Here is an 18,490-nt window from a genome sequence, read left to right on the forward strand (position 1 = left end):
TATGTTTTGGAATTCAGTGTGGACATGTAGAACGAATGGACAGCGAGAGAACGGCTAAGAATATTTACAATGCGAATGTTGATGGATGCAGAAATAGAGGAAGACCGAGAAAGACAGGGCATGACCAGATCCAACAAATACTTGAAGATGGACATGTCAAAAGTCGGAATAATCGGCGCACGTGCATGAGAAGATGTGTGAATGTAGAGGAAGCGAGATCTGTATGCAAAGAATGAGTGTTGTGGCGTTCTATTCTCTCTGCCTACCCTTACGGAGAAACGGCGTGATGGTTTGTTTGTTTGATACAATAACCAAATTTTATATTGATTCGGGGGCAAATCAATCACGATGTATAAAAATCTTTAAAGCTATTTTGTTTGTCATTGAAGCACAAATTGACCTGAAATTTTTTAACATTTGGTAAAGGAACGATTGAGCAATTCTGGCATAGTCGTCGAATTTTCGTTCATACGGGAAAATGGTCGACACTTTCTGTGCGCACAGATTTCAAAGACAGCTCTCGATGTCTCGCTGGAGTTTTTCTTGATTATAAGGCATTGGCGAATCCGGCAAGCTGGATGGAGTGTCACCTCGACCTGATGGTCATTGACTCGGCTCGATGTCGGCGTTCCATATTCCGAAACGATGGACGGACGAGCACGTTTTTTGGACGTGACTTTTCCTCACATTCGCAAATGCTCTGAAATTGCAAGTTTGAAATCATACAACCATATTTAACCAATAGAAAAAGACTAAGTATTTACGCCGAGCTAAATATTAGCCCAGTATATTATGCACTTGTACAGTCATCGCTTTCCTATGGAATAATTGGATGGGGGGAACTTACAACAATCATATTAAACCATTAGAAACTGTTCAAAAATTATTCTTAAAAATAATGCTTCACAAAAATCGCACTTTTCCCTCTTTCCAATCGTTCCAAGAAGCTCAACTTTTAGACATGAGACAAATATATTGTTTTCAATGTTATAATATATATTTAAGAACCAAAATTCATTTACAAGTAATTCAAATAGATCGAGTCAAAGAAGGAATCGTGTGCTAGAAAAACCACATTGTAAAACGAGGCTCGCACAGAGACATGCATATTTTATCGGTCCAAAAATGTTTAATTCTTTTTTTTCTGATAATATTTCATTGATTCCAAACTTTCAACATTTTCCTTCTTTTAAAAAACACGCCCTATCCTGGATTCAAACTAAAGATACGAACTCTTTTTTTTTATGGTACATTTCGTTGCCCTTCAATAAATAAGGAATATTTTTGTTTTTTTATATTTTATTTAAAAAATGTGCTTTTACACTAAAATATTTCATAGTCCCTGGAGTTGAATACAGTTCTTTGAGTTTGTCCAAATTTTTGTAGACAAGGACTGGATTCAACTCCCTGGGGAGCTGATAACATTAACATATTACAACAGAGATGAAGAATATTTCAGAAAAGGTAATATGGAAGTCTAGGCATCTACAGGGCTTATGACCTGTCAATGGCTGGTTTAAGTGGCCACTTTACACACTGTGTAATATTCACCATTCAGAATGGTGAATATTTATAGGCAGAATGGTGAATGTTACACAGTGTGTAAAGTGGCCACTTAAACCAGCCATTGACAGGTCATAAGCCCTGTAGATGCCTAGACTTCCATATTACCGTCTCTTAAATGTTCTTCATCTCTGTTGTAATATGTTACTATTTTTAACATTTTTTATTATTTTTATTTAACAACAGAGATGAAGAATATTTCAGAAAAGGTAATATAGAAGTCTAGGCGTCTACAGGGCTTATGACCTGTCATTGGAATCCGGTCCTTGTCTACAACAATTTGGACAGACTCAAAATATTGTCTATAAGGCTCACTCGCTCACTCCATCCCCTCTATTTTTTTCATTTATTTCTCAAATAACATAGAATATTTTCATTATTTAATCAGTGCACGTTTGTCCTAATCAGTGCATGTGCTTATTAAAATACACGTGTTGGTTTTATATTTTTGTGCAACAACTATGGTGAAAGTGTATAGTGGGTTTTGCATGTTGGTTTGCATGTTGGTTCGATTGGTGTCCCGACGAAGAGACGGGCACGTCTCGAAACTGGTAGACATAGAAAAGTCGGCAAGTGGTTATATACAAATATTTAATAACATTTAGTAAAATGTCTGACCTCAAAGTTAATGATTTAAATATTGATAACAAATAAACTCACTTAGAAAATGTTATTTATTTTATGAAGTACACGTTTGGCAATTTATACATAAAAAGATCTTATAAATACATCAAAATCTTATGACAATTTCGCCCTTTTACTATCTTCGTCGTCGTTCTCTTCTATTTTCCGTTTCTCTCCCGCTGGACTCTCCTCGTCTGTCTTTTCGACTTCGGTCTGATCCTCCGCAAACTCACCCTGATCCTCGGCGAATTCGCTTTGTTCCTCCTTGACTCCGCCCTGATCTTCGGCGTTTTCGGTTTTAACTTTTCCGGCGTCGCCTGTATCCTCGTCGACCCCGGTTCCATTTTTGGCCTCGTGCTTCGGGTCGCCCGCGCCCTTCGCGTCGTCCTGCGCGGCAGACTCGTCCCGCGCCTGGCTCTCCCCGGACGTGTCCCGCTTCAGCAGCTCCCTGAGCAGCATCGTGGCGTACGTCCCGGGCCCGAGCGTGAAGTCCAGAATGAGGGCTTTGAATTTCCCGTCCGGAACGTCAGGGATGCTGATTCCTTCCAGCACGTCCAGATCCGACGCGATGAGATCGGCCTTCGGATCGTCGTACTGTTTCGTGTGCCACTTGAGGTCGCCCGGTCGCGACACTACGCGCCGGTATGCGCCGCTCAAACGGTACGTTTTGACCTTTTGACTCAACTGGAGAGTCAGCCCATCTTCTTTGACAATTATGTCTTCGTACAACTGTTTCATGTTTGGAGGGTATTCGACGGTGAATCCGGGGAGAGGCAAGACGACATCGCGGATCGAATAGTCGCCGCTTTTGGCTTCTTCTTCCGTGAGGGCTTTGACCTTCACGTCGACTTTTTCCGTCGGGGGGTATTTGACGGTGCGCTTAGTCTGTTCCTGTTCGACTTCTCTCGGGAGGGCGGGTTCGAGGACGAAGTCCTCCTGATCGGGGTCCTCGAGGACGAGGTCGCCCGCGATGCACTCGAGCCCGAACCGCTTGATGCGCTCGGAGGCGCACCGGTTCCAGACCCACGACTGGTACGAGTGAATGTACAGGAGCCTGGTGTTGCGCGGGATGCTCTCGAGCGCCGTGACGTAGTCCCGCTGCCCGCAGTTGGCGAGCCCGGAGAGCAGGAAGGCCTCGCTGGTCTTGCTGCGCGGGGGGAACTGCATCAGGGCGAGCCTCGCGTCGCCCGTCTCGCGGTATAGGGCCAGCGCCTTCCGGAACGGCCCGTGGGGCTCGAGGATCATGTCAATGGCGTCCTTGAACTTTTTCTGCAGCAGCTTCCTGCCGATGGCGTGCGTGGGCAGGTCCGCCCGCGAGCCGAACCTCTGCAGGCCGTAGTAGTTGATGAAGCCGTGCGTGTCAAGGGACCGGACGGCCTGCGCGATGGTCTCGTCGCTCGCGGTGATGTTGCGCAGCGCGACGCGGAAGTGGTTCCCGCGCAGCAGCCCGAGCTTGAGATGGAAGTCGCGGAAGTGGATGTTGCCGACGGCGATGTTGCGGAGGTTCTGGCAGCTGGTGATAATTCGCTGCGGATCCACCTGGAAATACAGAGAAGCCAGTTTTTACTTATTCTGGGCTCTTGGCCTATTTTATATGTTTCCCGCCTAAAATTTCTAAATATTATTATTTTACTTTGATTAAGACGTCAGATAAACTTGTGTATTACTTTTGATATTGGAGTAATTTTACTTGATACAGGAAAAAGAGTATCATTTGTATTTTTAAATGAACATAGATAGGTAGCACTATATCATACGAAATAAGAATCTAAGTAATAAAATCTAAACGGTCGGCTAACGTGAAGGATAAATACCACCGGGCTTTGGGATCGGATTATGTTTATGATAGCTATGTAACAGGGGCGAATCGTCAAAGTAAGCGATTATGCACAGCCTACCATTATATTTGACTTTAAATTATAATAATTTATAGTAACCATGTTTATGGGAAAATATATAAAGTAATTGTTATTTATTATAAATCACCGTTTATATCTTTCTACAAAAAAATATCTATGAAGTGCGCCCAGTCCATTCTCACTGAACGATAAAACTAGCCGATTACCTCAGCTTATTCTTCCATACAAAAAAGTACACTGTATTTTTCGTCTTTAATCCAAGTCGGCTTTTTTAGTACTAAAACAAACTTGCAGATTACAAATATTTTTAGAAGATTCTCTATTTGGAAACTAGTATTTCGAACATTATTTCCGAAGGACTATTTTTCTTTGATGGGATACCGTTGACATATTATGTATCACATAGGACAGGTGGCGTTCGCAGTGGCCGTTTTAGGCATTATTCATTTTAAAAGAAATCGGCCAGTGCTCGAGTCTCGACAGTACTGTCAATGACAGATCATAATGGAAATATCTGTTGAATGTCATTGTGGTATGTGTTAATAAACTTTTGTACAAGTTTAGTATTCTAATAAAATAGTGTTGATAAAAGCTACGTATATCGCGTGGTTAGTAATAATTGTTGTTTGAGTTGATTTTCACAGAACCACAGAAAAAGTAGTAATTTATAATTAGATTACTTACATGTTATGTAGGTACTTATATGTAATACAAATTAATGAACATTTTTAATAGATTACCTATAAAATAAATCACGGCTCGCCACTGCTATGTAAGTGTCCAAGTACCTAATTAGATTTTTCGCTGACAATATTAAAAAATGAACACACATGGTTTTTAAAAAATCCAAGCTTTGTGAACTTAGTGAGTTCCGATTCGGCACAGTGTTAAAATTTACAGCTGCTTTTGTAGTTTATGAATGGCACGCCTGTTTCGGGGGTTTTCTTAGATTTTTGAATGTTCTAGGCTTATTTCAATGCACAATAAACATTACAAGTGGGTGATATCAAATGAGTTCTAGACCAGATCAGTTAAAACCTAGCCCCTGTAAAAAAAATCTGCATGAATTATACGCACACATATGTATTTACTTGTTTACTAAGTGACAATGTGCAATCATAGTGCATAGGGCAGGGGCGAATGCTCCTTATAATCGATTACATGCAGCTTACCATATTTTTTTGACATCGTAATTAATGTTTTATAATACTGTAGTATTATTAGGAAAAAACACATCACCAAAAAAATATATTACTTTTCTTTGGTTATTAAATATATATCATATTCCTTTATTCCATACAGCGACCAGTTGCGCCTCTATTGGCCAAAATTTTTACTACTGGATTACACGAGATTACTCTGCTCCCTTTAAAATCACTAATTCAAATACGTCTTTAACCTAAAACTTTAGAATTTTGTTCGAAAAATTACACTTGCGATTATAGTAAAATCTTGCAGCTTTCAATAATGCAATTTAGTCTTTTGATACTTTTTCATAAGGGCTAGTATTCTTTAAAATATATCAATTTGACTTACGACAGTCTAAGGGAGGTGACAATATACGCACTCGTTATGTGTGAGAAAGAGATAACGAATATATTTTGTATGTCTTAACACGGAAGTGACAATAATAAGTGAGTAATTGATCATACTTATGTTTCGGTGGTTTGAAAGTAAATTTGCTTTAAAATAAATTAATATTTTGATATTTTAATCGAAACGAATTGATATTTTAATCAATAATATAGTATAAATCCTTTAGTGGGTTTTAAAAAACAAAGATTCGCTAATTGTTTTTTTATTGTAATTCGTTTTCGTGCATACGATGACAGTTGAATATTGTAGGTTATTCTTCAGTATCCATTTAAACTTTTAAAATTTAGTTAGAGTTATGATAAAAACGTTACTAGTGTATAGTGTTAAGAATAAATATATATGAAGAATTATAATATGCATAACTTATGTCGTTTTGTGAATAATAATGTGATATAAAAGTCGATGAAACAATGAACAAATTGATATTCTCCACATTACGGGGGACCTGAGACGCCCTGCGCGAGGAGGAGACGGAGACTGACCTTCCGAATGCTGACCCACTGCGACGTCTTCCCGCGCCGGTCCTTGGTCCCGCAGTAGCCGAAGTACGCCGAGCGCACGTGGCCCAGCCGCACGGCGTCCGCCACCTTGGCGGCCGCCTCCTGCGTGTCCATGTTCTCCTTGTACAGCACGAAGTGCACGTACTCGGCCGGCCAGCGCCACTTCTCGCGCGTGTCCACGCGGGCGCCGCGCGCGGGCCGCGAGAACACGATCACCTTGCGCTCGGCGCGCGTGCTCGTGGCGCCCACCACGCGCGTGCCGAACGTGGCCTTGACGGCGTCGTACACGCGCGCGCGCTGCTCCTTGCTCATCTCGCCCGCGTCCATCTGCAATGCAAGCGCACACTTGACATGAGAAAGTTCAGTGCCCGGGGGAATGGGATAGAGCATTTAATTGTACGGCCCGATGACTCCTAAACGTATGAAAATAATAACAAAATAAAAACACACTTAAATGTTTACAAATTTGTATAAACCACTTTAATTTAGAGTTATACTTTAACCGGTTTCCAGGTTACTACCTTATAATCAACATATTACAACAGAGATGAAGAACATTTTAGAGAAGGTAATATAGAAGTCTAGGCATCTACAGGGCTTATGGCCTGTCATTGGCTGGTTTAAGTGGCCACTTTACACACTGTGTAACATTCACCATTCTGCCTATATTTAAACATCTATAGTCCTTCAATTCTTACATCTGTTGATGTTTGTGAAGTTAAAGAGCTGAAACCTTTATTTATGCGGGTGAGATTTATGTAATTGAATTATTTCACCTACATACTAGGCAACGCCTGAAAATGTTATTTTTTCAATTTCTATACTTCTTCATGGACCAGGTGGATTTATCAACAATATTTTGAGTCTGTCCAACTTCTTTGGGTCGTTGCTTTCTAATGACGCAGGCGGGGGTTTGAGTCCATAGGGGTTTCGTTTTTTTTTTTTTTTGCAATTATGTTTTTTTAAATTGTATTTTTTTAATCAAATGTTTGTGCTAAATTAGAAAATATTTTTACTGAAACTATTAGCCGCTGGAGCCATTTGTTGGGAATTATTTATTAATTATAAAATAGACTTGTTTTTTATATGCCATACTACCGCCATGGACATTTTATCAGAATTTTCATAGCTTACCAATTTAAAAACTCACCGCTCGCCACTGGTGTGGCGGCCCATTCTTTCTGTCTACCCCTACGGAGAAATGGCGTTATGGTTTGTAGGAGTAATAAATCATAGTATATTATGTGAAAAAAATGGACATGTCAAAAGTCTGAATAACTGGCGAGGGTGCATAAATGTAGAGGAAGCGAGAGCTGTATGCAAAGACAGCGTCTACAAAGTAGATACTAACCTCCTAAATAAAATACAAATAAATGCGGGATTGAGAACACTCAGACGTCGGGAAATATTTAAACTGCCATTGTTTTCAAATAATGCTACATACCACACACCCATGGCCCGCATGTGTCGGGAATATAATATATACTGCCGAAACAATAAAATTGTCATTTTTCATGATACTCTCTCAGCTTTTACGAATAATCTCTTAGGAATAAATCTTATTCAATAAGTACACACGTACAACTTATTTTGTATTGCATTGTATCCTGTATAAAAAAAATATATTAAAAAATATGTATTACAACTTAATATATAAATCTATTTTGTGTAATTCTATAATTGAAGATATATATGCATGCAAAATTGTATCCACGAATGCTTTCAAATTGTATGTTTTCTAGTATGTATCTTTGTTGAATTACCTAATAAAATAAAATAAATATGGTGTTCTATCCTCCCTGCTTACCTTCGCGGAAACGGCGTGATGGTTTGTCGTCGTTGGATAGCAAATTTCAGGGAGAATCGAGTAAAGTGGAGCCTAATTATCTATGCGTAATTGCCCTACGGGCGTAAAAATTCGCGTCTAAAAGGCAGAAATTGGTTCACCTCGACGGTGGACTCGGGGCTGGCGGGGGCGGCGGCCACCGCGCTCAGGGCGTCCCACGTGGTCATGGGCAGCACGCTCGTGTCGTACTTGGTGAGCAGCAGCAGGTCCTCGTCCTCCGGCTCCTCGCGGCCGGCCAGCCGCGGCGCGGCGCGGTCCGTCAGCCGCGCCTCCTCGCCCTCGGTGCTGATCTCCGACACCTGGAAGTCCGAGAAGCGCGACTTGATGACGCCGGCGAACCCGCTCAGGTCCCGGATGTACTCCGTGACGCCGATGTCCTTCTCCGAGAGGCGCTTGCCGGGGCCCGCGCTCGGCAGCGGGCCGCGGAAGGGCCTGTCGAAGGGGCGCCCGCGGAACCCTCCGCGGAAGCCCCCGCGGAACGGCCCGCGGAACGGCCCGCGGGACGGCCCGCGGGACGGCCCGCGAAACGGGCCGCGAAATGGCCCGCGAAATGGGCCGCGGCTCGGCCCGCGAAAACTCATCTGAGATTTATATTTAATATCAAATTTTATGCCGAATCTAGGTTAGTTTGTCAAGAAGCGTTGACAGCACGGTGTTTTCTTGTTTTTATTTAGTTTTTATCTATGGTGATTGGCATTGTTCGTCTTCTTCTTTGCTCTCACGTATGGCTACTGTCATCTACTTAAAAAAAACAAACTATTATAAATTTATCGGTAGAAAGGTAGAAAGGCACACTCTGAAGAGTCCATAAATGTTTTTTTTATTTTTCATTATTAATCAACGGTTGACCTCGAGATGTAATGGTCAGCGCGTTTGCCTACCAAGCAAAATGTTTCGGGTTCGATTCCTGATATGGTTGATTAGAAATATTGATTTAAAAGGTATTTTCACACTAAATCAGAATATATTTAACAGCCCCTGGACTTGTACCTAAAGCGTTAGCCTGATCATCTTATCTTCATGAATAAAAAAATGATCGAAATACGCTGTGATTGGTTTAACAATATAGTGCCCTATGCACCATATGGCGCGGAAAGAGAATAATGATTATGATTTTAAAATAAAAAAAATTGCTTGACTGTAGTTCATAGACCCTTATTACTTTAAAAATGTAAACAAAAAAAAGTGATATTTCCCTATTAAGGACACAGTTTGTTCTATGGTGATCGATGAACAGTACTTCATTGTTTCTCAACCTTTGAATCGGAATATAAAATTTAACTGTACCAGTAATTATGGCAGATCGATTATACTATTTAGTATGCCAAACATGTATGTAGTCAATATTAGTTCTACGTTTTTTTGCAGACTAGAAATATATAACATGACCATATCAATATATTAATAATTAGCTCCCTCTAGTCCAATCATCCAGGCTACTTTTCGAAGCGAGTGACGTTGGACTGATTCAATATGATTTATACATTTCACATAGAATAAAGACCTCACCACGGAGGCATATTCTAAAAAAGAGCAAACTGTTGAGCAATATAGAGTGTTGATAGTGCGGACATTGGAAAAATCGGAGAAAATACTGTTAAATAAAGCCAAGTAATTATAGTTCAAGACAACTCTAAATAATTTAAAACAAATTTTTATATCTTTAATTCCACAAATTAATATTCTTTTTTAAACTATTTAAATTTTAGTAAAAAAATATTAAATCTCATGGACTTTGGAGTTTTTTGTTAGGTACTCAAAGGAAATTCATTGTTTTGTTCTATGAAGTGACAATAAATTGAATTTTTTAATTTTTAGTTCTAATCTGTTGACTTTTCACTAATGGAGTTGATATTGTCTAAGTGAATACAATAAATACATTTGATTTATCTATCGTTGTACAAAGCCGGGAATCGTATATTTTTTTATTGTTAGTAACACAAAAAGAGAACCTACCTTTTTTATAAAAAGCAATACTACGCTTATTAGGGAAAAATACTGTATCCGTCAAATTTAGTTCCCAATAAGCAATATTTACGATATACTCTTCTCTTTCAGCGCCGCTCGATTTGGAGCAGGTGCAAAAGAGACGCAAACACTCTCTGAAATTGGTTTGACTTTTGATTGCTTGACAATACGTCACAAATAACAATATGTCTACCGATTGTACCGCGTTCGGCTTGTCAAATTTTGGTTAGAGTGGATTCTCGCGAATTTTTACTCGTGCCAAAGTTGGACGCCGGCCAAAACGCGCGGCGGGCCTTTGTCCGTCGGTTCGCTTCTCCACAATCCTTTGTTTTGCGTTTGCGAAAATTTAAATGGCCATCGAATCTGAAGAGATTTGTCTCGTTTCGCATCGGACCGTGAGACATTGACCGCCCGGATTTTCGCAGTTTTCTCGCTAACCCCGGCGCAGGCATGGACGAGACGTATCACAACCCCAAGCGGAAGCTGGACGAGGAGAAGGACGCCGCGGAAGGTACACATTACACATAATTACGCGTAAATTTCATTATGTACTCGTCATCCCGGGATACTCACGTCCGTCGCGAGCTCGAACAATGAAATCTCTTCAGGAGCCGTTTCTGATCATGGGTATTCAACAATTAATTATTTATTTACTAATTTCAATCAAAATGATACGTTTAGCCGAAAAAAATATTAATTTAAATCGATATATTCCACGCGAGACCCAGAAAACAAATTCAGCTCATGACTTCTCGTTGGCTGTTTAAGTGATCACCTTTTACACTGCGTAACATTCACCGATTGTCTGTATCCAGACGGATGCAATACGGTTCTGTCTCTGAAATATTATATTATTATTAATTTGAAGAAAAAAAACAAATTTATTATTTAGTATTATTATTGTTTTTTAAAAAATATTTTTATTGTCAACTTTTGAAAATCATTCTTATGTTGTTGAAATTCCACTTGTCAATGCGTTTTGAAGCTACAAGACTTTTTGTGATGTTAGCTATCATATTATATTTATCATATTTTGTAAACGATTTAAACGAGCACTAAATAAATAGTCCAGATCTTGTCTCGATGTCCCTTATGTTTGTCAATGCTTCTTTCTTTTTTCTTTAAATGTTTTAAACTACTCTTTTATTGTAATATTTAAACCTTATAAATTGTATACATGGACAATGTCCGTTAATAAATAAATAAATAAATAAATGTTTTCAACTATCAAATATCTAAATTTAGGAAATGGGGTCTAGAATTTCAACCGTCTATGTGCTCCGTAGCTGCAAGACTTGCTGTTATCTTACTTCTATTATTATAATTTTGCTTTTTATTTAGTATTTAAAATATCACTTAAACTTTAAACTTCACTGTTAAATAAATTTAAAAAATGTAGATAGGGGCTAGATTTCTTACTGTCCATGCTGTAGCTGCAAGACGTGCTGTAATCTAGCTCCTGTATATCATAATTGGAGATGAGGAACTATAGTACGGATACGGATATTATCCATGGCTTTATCCCACTGAGTTCCTCCAGGGTATGCTCGGTTACAGCAGCTTGAAGACTAGAAGGAATGTGTATTTAACAACGCACTTCTTTCGATTGTTGCGCGGTATTATTGACAACCCTGAAATTATGCGGAGTATGAGCTTTTATGTTCCTGATAATTACCTTAGACAGTGTCAACATAGACTGTTTCACATTCCAATATACAGGACCAACCTGCCAATGGTTATGCCTGTTGGAAGGGCTATCTCTATGTTGAACAATATCACTTTGGACATTGACATTTTTCACGTCTCTGAGGGAGTTTTTCGTTACAAGATTCTCTTACTTTTTTAACATATTATTCTTTGGATATTATGTATACTAATGTGTTTTTTTTTACGTGTACCTAATTTTACCTAATTATATCTATATGTATGAATTAAGATATTTTATTTTGTAATGTACATATATATGAATAAATAAATGATAGTCCTTAAATATAGCTTGATTAAAATGATAGCTGTCAAACTAATGTCACTAGTGATGTGTAATTACCGATTACTGATCATGTACCGATCAAATTGATTTTATTAGTTTTTTCATGCAAACATGCAACTCTGTTTCCGAAAATGTTTATATAAACGCTAAACAACCCTATTATAGTGTGTTTAAGACAATTATAAACCAAAAAATAAGACATATTACAACAGAGATGAATAACATTTTAGATAAGGTAATATAGAAGTCTAGGCATCTACGGGGCTTATGACCTGTCAATGGCTGGTTTTAGTTTCTTAACTAAATATTCAGAACACATTAGATCCTTTAAAAATAAAAAACAAGATTCTCAATTTGCCAATCACTTAATTGAAAATAATCATAAAATTCATATCTCAAACAAAAGAATAGAAATTACACCATCAATTGTAATAGAAAATGAAAAACTTAATGAAGTCACTGAAATTAAATATTTAGGTGTAATGTTGGATTCAAAACTTACATTTCACCAAAACGCTAAGATGGTAATAAATAAGATTGCAAAAAAAATAACAATTTTGGGAAGGATCAGAAGATTTATTGATAAGGACTCCTGCAAAACTATTTACAAAGCAATTATTGAACCACACGTTAACTACTGTAGTAGCATTTTATTTTTATCAAACAAAGAAAACATAGATAAACTAACTGTATTACAAAATAAAGCCTTTAGAATCATTTTGAAAAAAAACAGATACACGAGGGTAAAGTCGATGGTAAATGAAATGAAATTATTAACATATAAACAAAGAATATTTTACAATACAATGATATTTGTTCATAAAATTATAAACTCTAATAAAAAAACAGAATTTTGGAAAAAAATTGATCGGAACCAGCAAGAACACGATCACAATACTAGAGAAAAGAACAAAATTAGACTTCCATTTAGGAAAAAGGCAAAGTCACAAAATTCCATTTTATTTAAAGCAATTAAAAAGTATTACGAAATGGAAAAAAATATTTATGAAGAAAAAAACATATCAAAATTTAAAATAATGGTCAAGACATATGTGATAAACAATTTATAAATTAAATATATTTGCAATGTTATTATTAGAACACACGTAACAATATGTATGATATGTGTGCCCTACTTTAAGATTTAAATAAAAAAAAAAAAATAAACCAATTCCATTAAATGTTGAAAGCAAAGGGCGTAAACTTAACTTTCTTAACTAGATATTCAGAACACATAAGATCCTTTAAAAATAAAAAACACATTCGATTCTTCACATTCGTTTGAAAATGCCCTAACAAGGCGAAAAAATTGTCACAAAGTTTTTATTTTTATATTTGTTAAAATAAAATAAAGTGTTCAGTAGACTCAAATCAGTGTTAATTTCTAATATTATAAATTTAAATATGGAATTCTACAAAATCAACACCAAATCAATCAATAACTGTTATTCTAATCGAGCAATATTTTAAGGACTACAGAATCCCAACTGTGCACGCGCTCTGTAGCTGCAAGACGTGCTGGGATATTTATTTATTGTAATGCCCCTATTTCCCTTTCCCTCCATAAAAATGTTTGCTGCGTAGCAATAAATTAAAAAATGTTCTCTGTAACCAGGCGCAGCTGTCAAGCGCCCCAAAGCACGAGAGGAAGAAGACGAGGTGAACCTTCTCCACCTGTCCGACGATGTCCTGCTCTGCATCCTGAAGCACTGCCTGCCCCATCACCTGCGGGCCGTCAGCTTGTGAGAACATTTCTATTTATTCATACAAAAATGGCTGATTTAACTGTCAATTGTCTTTTGTATTTATTTATTTATTCATTCAAAATTACAAAATTAAATATTTATGAACTTATTAAGGCTTTTTAGGCTATGCCCGTGTCAAGCCACAATAAATAACAACAAAAGTACATAGTAAAATTAATTAGATCAAATTATAATGACATAGAATCACAATCTAGAAAAAAAAGGTAAATGTAATAAATAATCAAATTCCAAACAATACAATGCAAAAAAGATTTTCAGAAATAATTTTACAAATTAAGAATCACACAATCAAATATACAAAATAGTGGTATCATTAAAATCAACAAAATAATAGTATAATATAGTAGTATTAAAAAAAAAAATAACGCAAAATAAGAGCATGATTTAAATCAACAGAAAAAGAACATATATATATATATATATAAAAGCATAATTGAAATGATAATTGAGTTATGTTTTCTAGAAATTCACTCAATTATAGTAAGAAATATAAGGAATAGGAGCAATAAATCATATGCCAAATAACAGTACGTACTAAATTAAATTATACAAAATGTATGCTGACGATGCCGCGCTTCTTGCTAACAACAAAGAGGAACTGCAATTCTTGGTAACAAAGGTCTACGTTGTATGCGAGGGAAGCCATTTGCTGATGAACGTCGATAAATCGATGTTCAAATATAGGCAGAATGGTGAATGTTACACAGTGTGTAAAGTGGCCATTTAAACCAGCCATTGACAGGTCATAAGCCCTGTAGATGCCTAGACTTCTATATTACCTTCTCTTAAATGTTCTTCATCTCTGTTTTAATATGTTAATATAAACAGCTCCCGAGGGAGTCGAATCCAGTCCTTGTCTACAAAAATTTGGCCTAACTCAAAATATTGTTGAACTCCTAATATTTCTATCCGTGGCCTTTGGCATTACCAACATTAAAATGAATGCATTACTTGTGAACTTCTGTGACAAAATTTATTACCAACTTACGAAACGATCGTTTTCGAAAGACCTTATTTTGAAAACGAAAATAACGATTGAAAATATGAATTATAAGGGCTTATATAAACACTAGGAGAGTCTTTAAAAAACCTTTTATTTGTAGAGTAGGTTAAATCCGATATTCCTCTGATAATACGCATAGACAACTCTCCTTATATTTCTATCTGTGGCCTGTGGCATTTCCAACATTAAAATGAATGCATTACTCGTGAACTTCTGTGACAAAATTTATTACCAACTTACTAAACGATCGTTTTAGAAAGACCTCATTTTCGAAACGAAAATAATGAATGAAAATATGAATTATAAGGGCTTATATAAACACTAGGAGAGTCTTTAAAAAACCTTTTATTTGTAGAGTAGGTTAATTCCGATATTCCTCTGATAATACGCATAGACAACTCTCCTTATATTTCTATCTGTGGCCTGTGGCATTACCAACATTAAAATGAATGCATTACTCGTGAACTTCTGTGACAAAATTTATTACCAACTTACTAAACGATCGTTTTCGAAAGACCTCATTTTCGAAACGAAAATAATAAATGAAAATATTAATTATAAGGGCTTATATAAACACTAGGAGAGTCTTTAAAAAACCTTTTATTTGTAGAGTAGGCTAAATCCGATATTCCTCTGTGTATTGTTGGTAAAATGTTTGTTGTGTCGTTGCCAGTTGCTGCCGTCGCCTCAGCAGGCTGTGCCGTGACCGCGCCCTGTGGCGTCACGTGGACCTCCGCGCGCGGCGCCTGGGCGAGTGCGCGCTGCACAAGTACGTGCGCGCGATGCCGCCGCGCACGACGCAAGCGCTGTGCATCCGCGGCCTCGTCGGCAGGTAACGTACGCGGGAGTGAACATTGCATTTTATACAGACGGACTCCTTAAATACACGCACAGCGGAACCTTGCTCAACACTTTGTTCCCTGGACATAGATTTAGTCGTTTTTGAGATGTTTCTACAACTCTTGTGTGGCTGTGGTGTAATACGAGGCGACATAAGATGCAAAATATCTCTCTTATTTATTAAAAAAATGACGTTGTATTTTTTGCAATCTTCAAATGGACATTTACACACCGGATTTGGAAAGTACAATTTGTATAAATATGCAAAATTTTAATTTAAAAAATATTTATCCTTAATAAGCGAAAAATAATTATACGAATATGAAAGTAATGTCAGTACCACAATAAATCTGTTTTACTGTATAAGACATAGGCACTGTTTTGTGGCCGGTGTTTGTGTGAAATAGATAGGCCACCATCTATGTTTCCTAAACTCTTCCATCTGTTGATTTTTGTGAAGTCAAAGAGCTGAAACCTTTATTCATGCGGGTGAGATGCCCTATACATGTTTTCCTTCTTTGTTGCAACAAATTTCATCATCATCATCATCATTCCCTTTCCGCGCCTAACGGTGCATAGGGCACTGTATTGGTACACCAATCGCAGCGTATCTTGATCATTTTTGTTACATGAAGGTAAGGTGATTGGTCTTACGCTTCAGGTACCAGTCTAGGGACTGTGAAATATTCTAGTGTTTTTACACCTTTTTAAATAACTATTTCATGTCAACCATGTCGGGAATCGAACCCGACAACAAATTTAGGTCTAAATTACTCCCTAGGGAGGAGATCATGATTAGCATTGGTTTGTATGTTCCTGATTACCTTAGACAGCGTCAGCATAGATTGTTTCATTTTCCGATATACAGGACCAACCTGCCGATGGAAGGGCTATCGCTACGCTGAACAACATCGCTCTGGATGTCGATCTGTTCCATGGATTCTCCCACTATTTTGACTAGAGTCTCTATATGTATTTTTTTATTTTTTATAATATGTACATCTTGAATTTTAGTTAGTAATGTAAATGTTACTTTAAATAAATGAATTGAATTCTCTGTGGTCAGGCCGCGTAACGAGGAGGGCGAAGAAGACAAGCCCCCCGAAGAGCCGATGCACTCGGATTCCAGCTACGTGGTTACCAGTGACGGCTCTACCTTCTGCGACATCACCGTCAACCACCGCATCGTCCTGGATGCGGCGGGCCATAGTGCTCAAGCCGGAGCAGAGTCCAGCTCCACCAAGGTGCGAACCACTCCATACTCCCCCCCCATTCTCTCTCTCTCTCTCGTCCTTGCTCTCACGACCGAGTATGGTGGCCGCACTCTGTCACTCTTATCGTCTGCCTCCAGTCCTGTTCTGGGCAGAGCCAAGAGCATCAGTCACTGATGACCCCCGGATCTCCTTCCCTCTTCTTTCGAGGCTGTCTGGTTCTCTTCTGACGATGTGTCTAAATATCGCAAGATTCGCCTGTAACACGAAGTGTGTCCGATAAATACGCAAACTGGCGTCGTAAATACTTTATTTCACAAAGTTTTGCCTACATTAATTTTGTCTCCTTCAAAATACTCTCCATTCGTCGCTAGACACTTGTCCCATCTTCTTTTCCACTGTTCAAAGCACCCCTAAAAGTCCTCGGCAGTTAGTGATCGCGTCACTTGCCTGTTGGCAGATGAATGCTGGTAATTGTCTGGTTCGTGGAATGTGTTTACTTTATGCTTTGCTACTGAACCCTAATACAATTTATGCAATTATCTAGCTTGTACTGGCGTTCTGGTACCTTATTGTTTGAACTTGTCTCGCGGCAGTCAGGTCCTCAACACATCAGATCCTGTTGTCATGAAGGAGGGGCACTTGACGTGGTTTCTTGATTACTCTTATTACACGACACAGTGGATTACATGAATTATTAATCGCAAAAGTAACCAATTCGCGATCGCAGTGAGAAGTAAGAATTATCTCAACACATGAAAACTGACAGTTAGGTTATTAACAATTGATTTTGGATAGTCACAGTCGCACATGTGGCAAACACAGGCTGTTTGCTGATTCCTGGAAGATGGCCCATGCATACGTAGTTGCCGAGGGGAAGATGCCTATTGTTCCAATGACTTTGTATCCACATACAAGTGTTCATGCTAAAAAGTGATTATGGTACAAGCCGGAATAAATGAATCCCGAGTAACATGCGTCCGTTTCCCACCAGGAGGGCGGGGGCAACGCGAGCCCGCGGCCGTACGGCGCGCCGCCCTCGCCGCCGGCGCCGCCCCCGCGCGGCCCCCCCTCCGCCGCGCCCGCGCCCGCCCCCGACCCGGACCTGACGGTCACCAGGGAGATGATGCTGACCATCCGCCGCAAGTGCCCCGCGCTGCGGGAGCTGCGCCTCGAGTACTGCTACATTGACTGCAGCATCGTGAGTATCACATTACCGTGCGTAACTAGCGCCGTCCCCGTGCTAAACCTTGAAACCATAGACTTAAGAATAGTCCAGAAGGAGCGTAGAATCATATTTGAATACATCGGACTATGTCCGAAAATCCCCCCTCTTTGCTCCACTTTCGCCGCGCGCATTCGTGAAGTCCCCGCGTAATGTTGCCAGATCGCGAAAAATATAATCATAATACAAATGTAAGGTTAAAAAAAAGCAATTTGTTAATTTCTCTAAAATTTTATTGTGCACGCGGAAACACTGGTTGACACAACAGAGTAAATAAGTAAAGGGTCATTAAATAAGAGTTATTGAATTAATGAACTTTGAACTTAAAATACAATTTAGACATCTTTAACGACTCAGCTCTCTGCTACAAACGGAAACTGAGTCTTATAGACTTTAATGTTTAGTATCACTAATATTATTATTGTTATTATTGGAGCACATAAGGGAATTTGCTTATGTGTGCCCTACTTCAAAGTTTAAAGTTACACAAATTCTTCTT

The 18,490-nt window shown here is 38.6% G+C and overlaps 2 protein-coding genes across 2 annotated transcripts in view; one reads left to right on the top strand and one right to left on the bottom strand.

The window, feature by feature from the left end:
- Positions 1–2,219: 2,219 nt before the first annotated feature.
- On the bottom strand, positions 2,220–8,650 carry Pus7 (pseudouridine synthase 7). Its single transcript, XM_088241909.1, has 3 exons — positions 8,090–8,650; positions 6,125–6,469; positions 2,220–3,726 (listed from the first exon to the last, which is right to left on the bottom strand). The coding sequence occupies exons 1-3, from the start codon at positions 8,567–8,569 to the stop codon at positions 2,302–2,304; spliced, it is 2,250 nt and encodes a 749-aa protein (XP_088098035.1). The 5' UTR covers positions 8,570–8,650; the 3' UTR covers positions 2,220–2,301.
- A 131-nt stretch (positions 8,651–8,781) lies between these two features.
- The window catches only part of LOC148271027 (uncharacterized), a 30,525-nt gene continuing 20,816 nt past the window's right edge, over positions 8,782–18,490 (top strand). The window contains exons 1-5 of the mRNA XM_088241910.1: positions 8,782–10,467; positions 13,562–13,688; positions 15,389–15,547; positions 16,622–16,799; positions 17,761–17,967. Of these exons, the coding sequence (XP_088098036.1) occupies positions 10,407–10,467; positions 13,562–13,688; positions 15,389–15,547; positions 16,622–16,799; positions 17,761–17,967 (732 nt within the window). The 5' untranslated portion in view covers positions 8,782–10,406. The remainder of the gene's footprint in view (positions 10,468–13,561; positions 13,689–15,388; positions 15,548–16,621; positions 16,800–17,760; positions 17,968–18,490) is intronic.

Source organism: Micrasema longulum, unplaced genomic scaffold (genome assembly GCF_059751315.1).
Source record: "Micrasema longulum isolate JH-2025_06_02 unplaced genomic scaffold, ASM5975131v1 h1tg003154l, whole genome shotgun sequence".
NCBI classification, from domain to species: Eukaryota; Metazoa; Arthropoda; class Insecta; order Trichoptera; family Brachycentridae; genus Micrasema; species Micrasema longulum.

Excerpts from the sequence above, each read along its gene's own strand:
- Pus7 (XM_088241909.1), bottom strand. The coding sequence starts at position 8,569 with ATGAGTTTTCGCGGGCCGAGCCGCGGCCCATTTCGCGGGCCATTTCGC. Across the intron at positions 6,470-8,089 it reads GCCCCGAGTCCACCGTCGAG|ATGGACGCGGGCGAGATGAG; the intron begins GTGAACCAATTT and ends CTTGCATTGCAG. Across the intron at positions 3,727-6,124 it reads AGTGGGTCAGCATTCGGAAG|GTGGATCCGCAGCGAATTAT; the intron begins GTCAGTCTCCGT and ends CTGTATTTCCAG.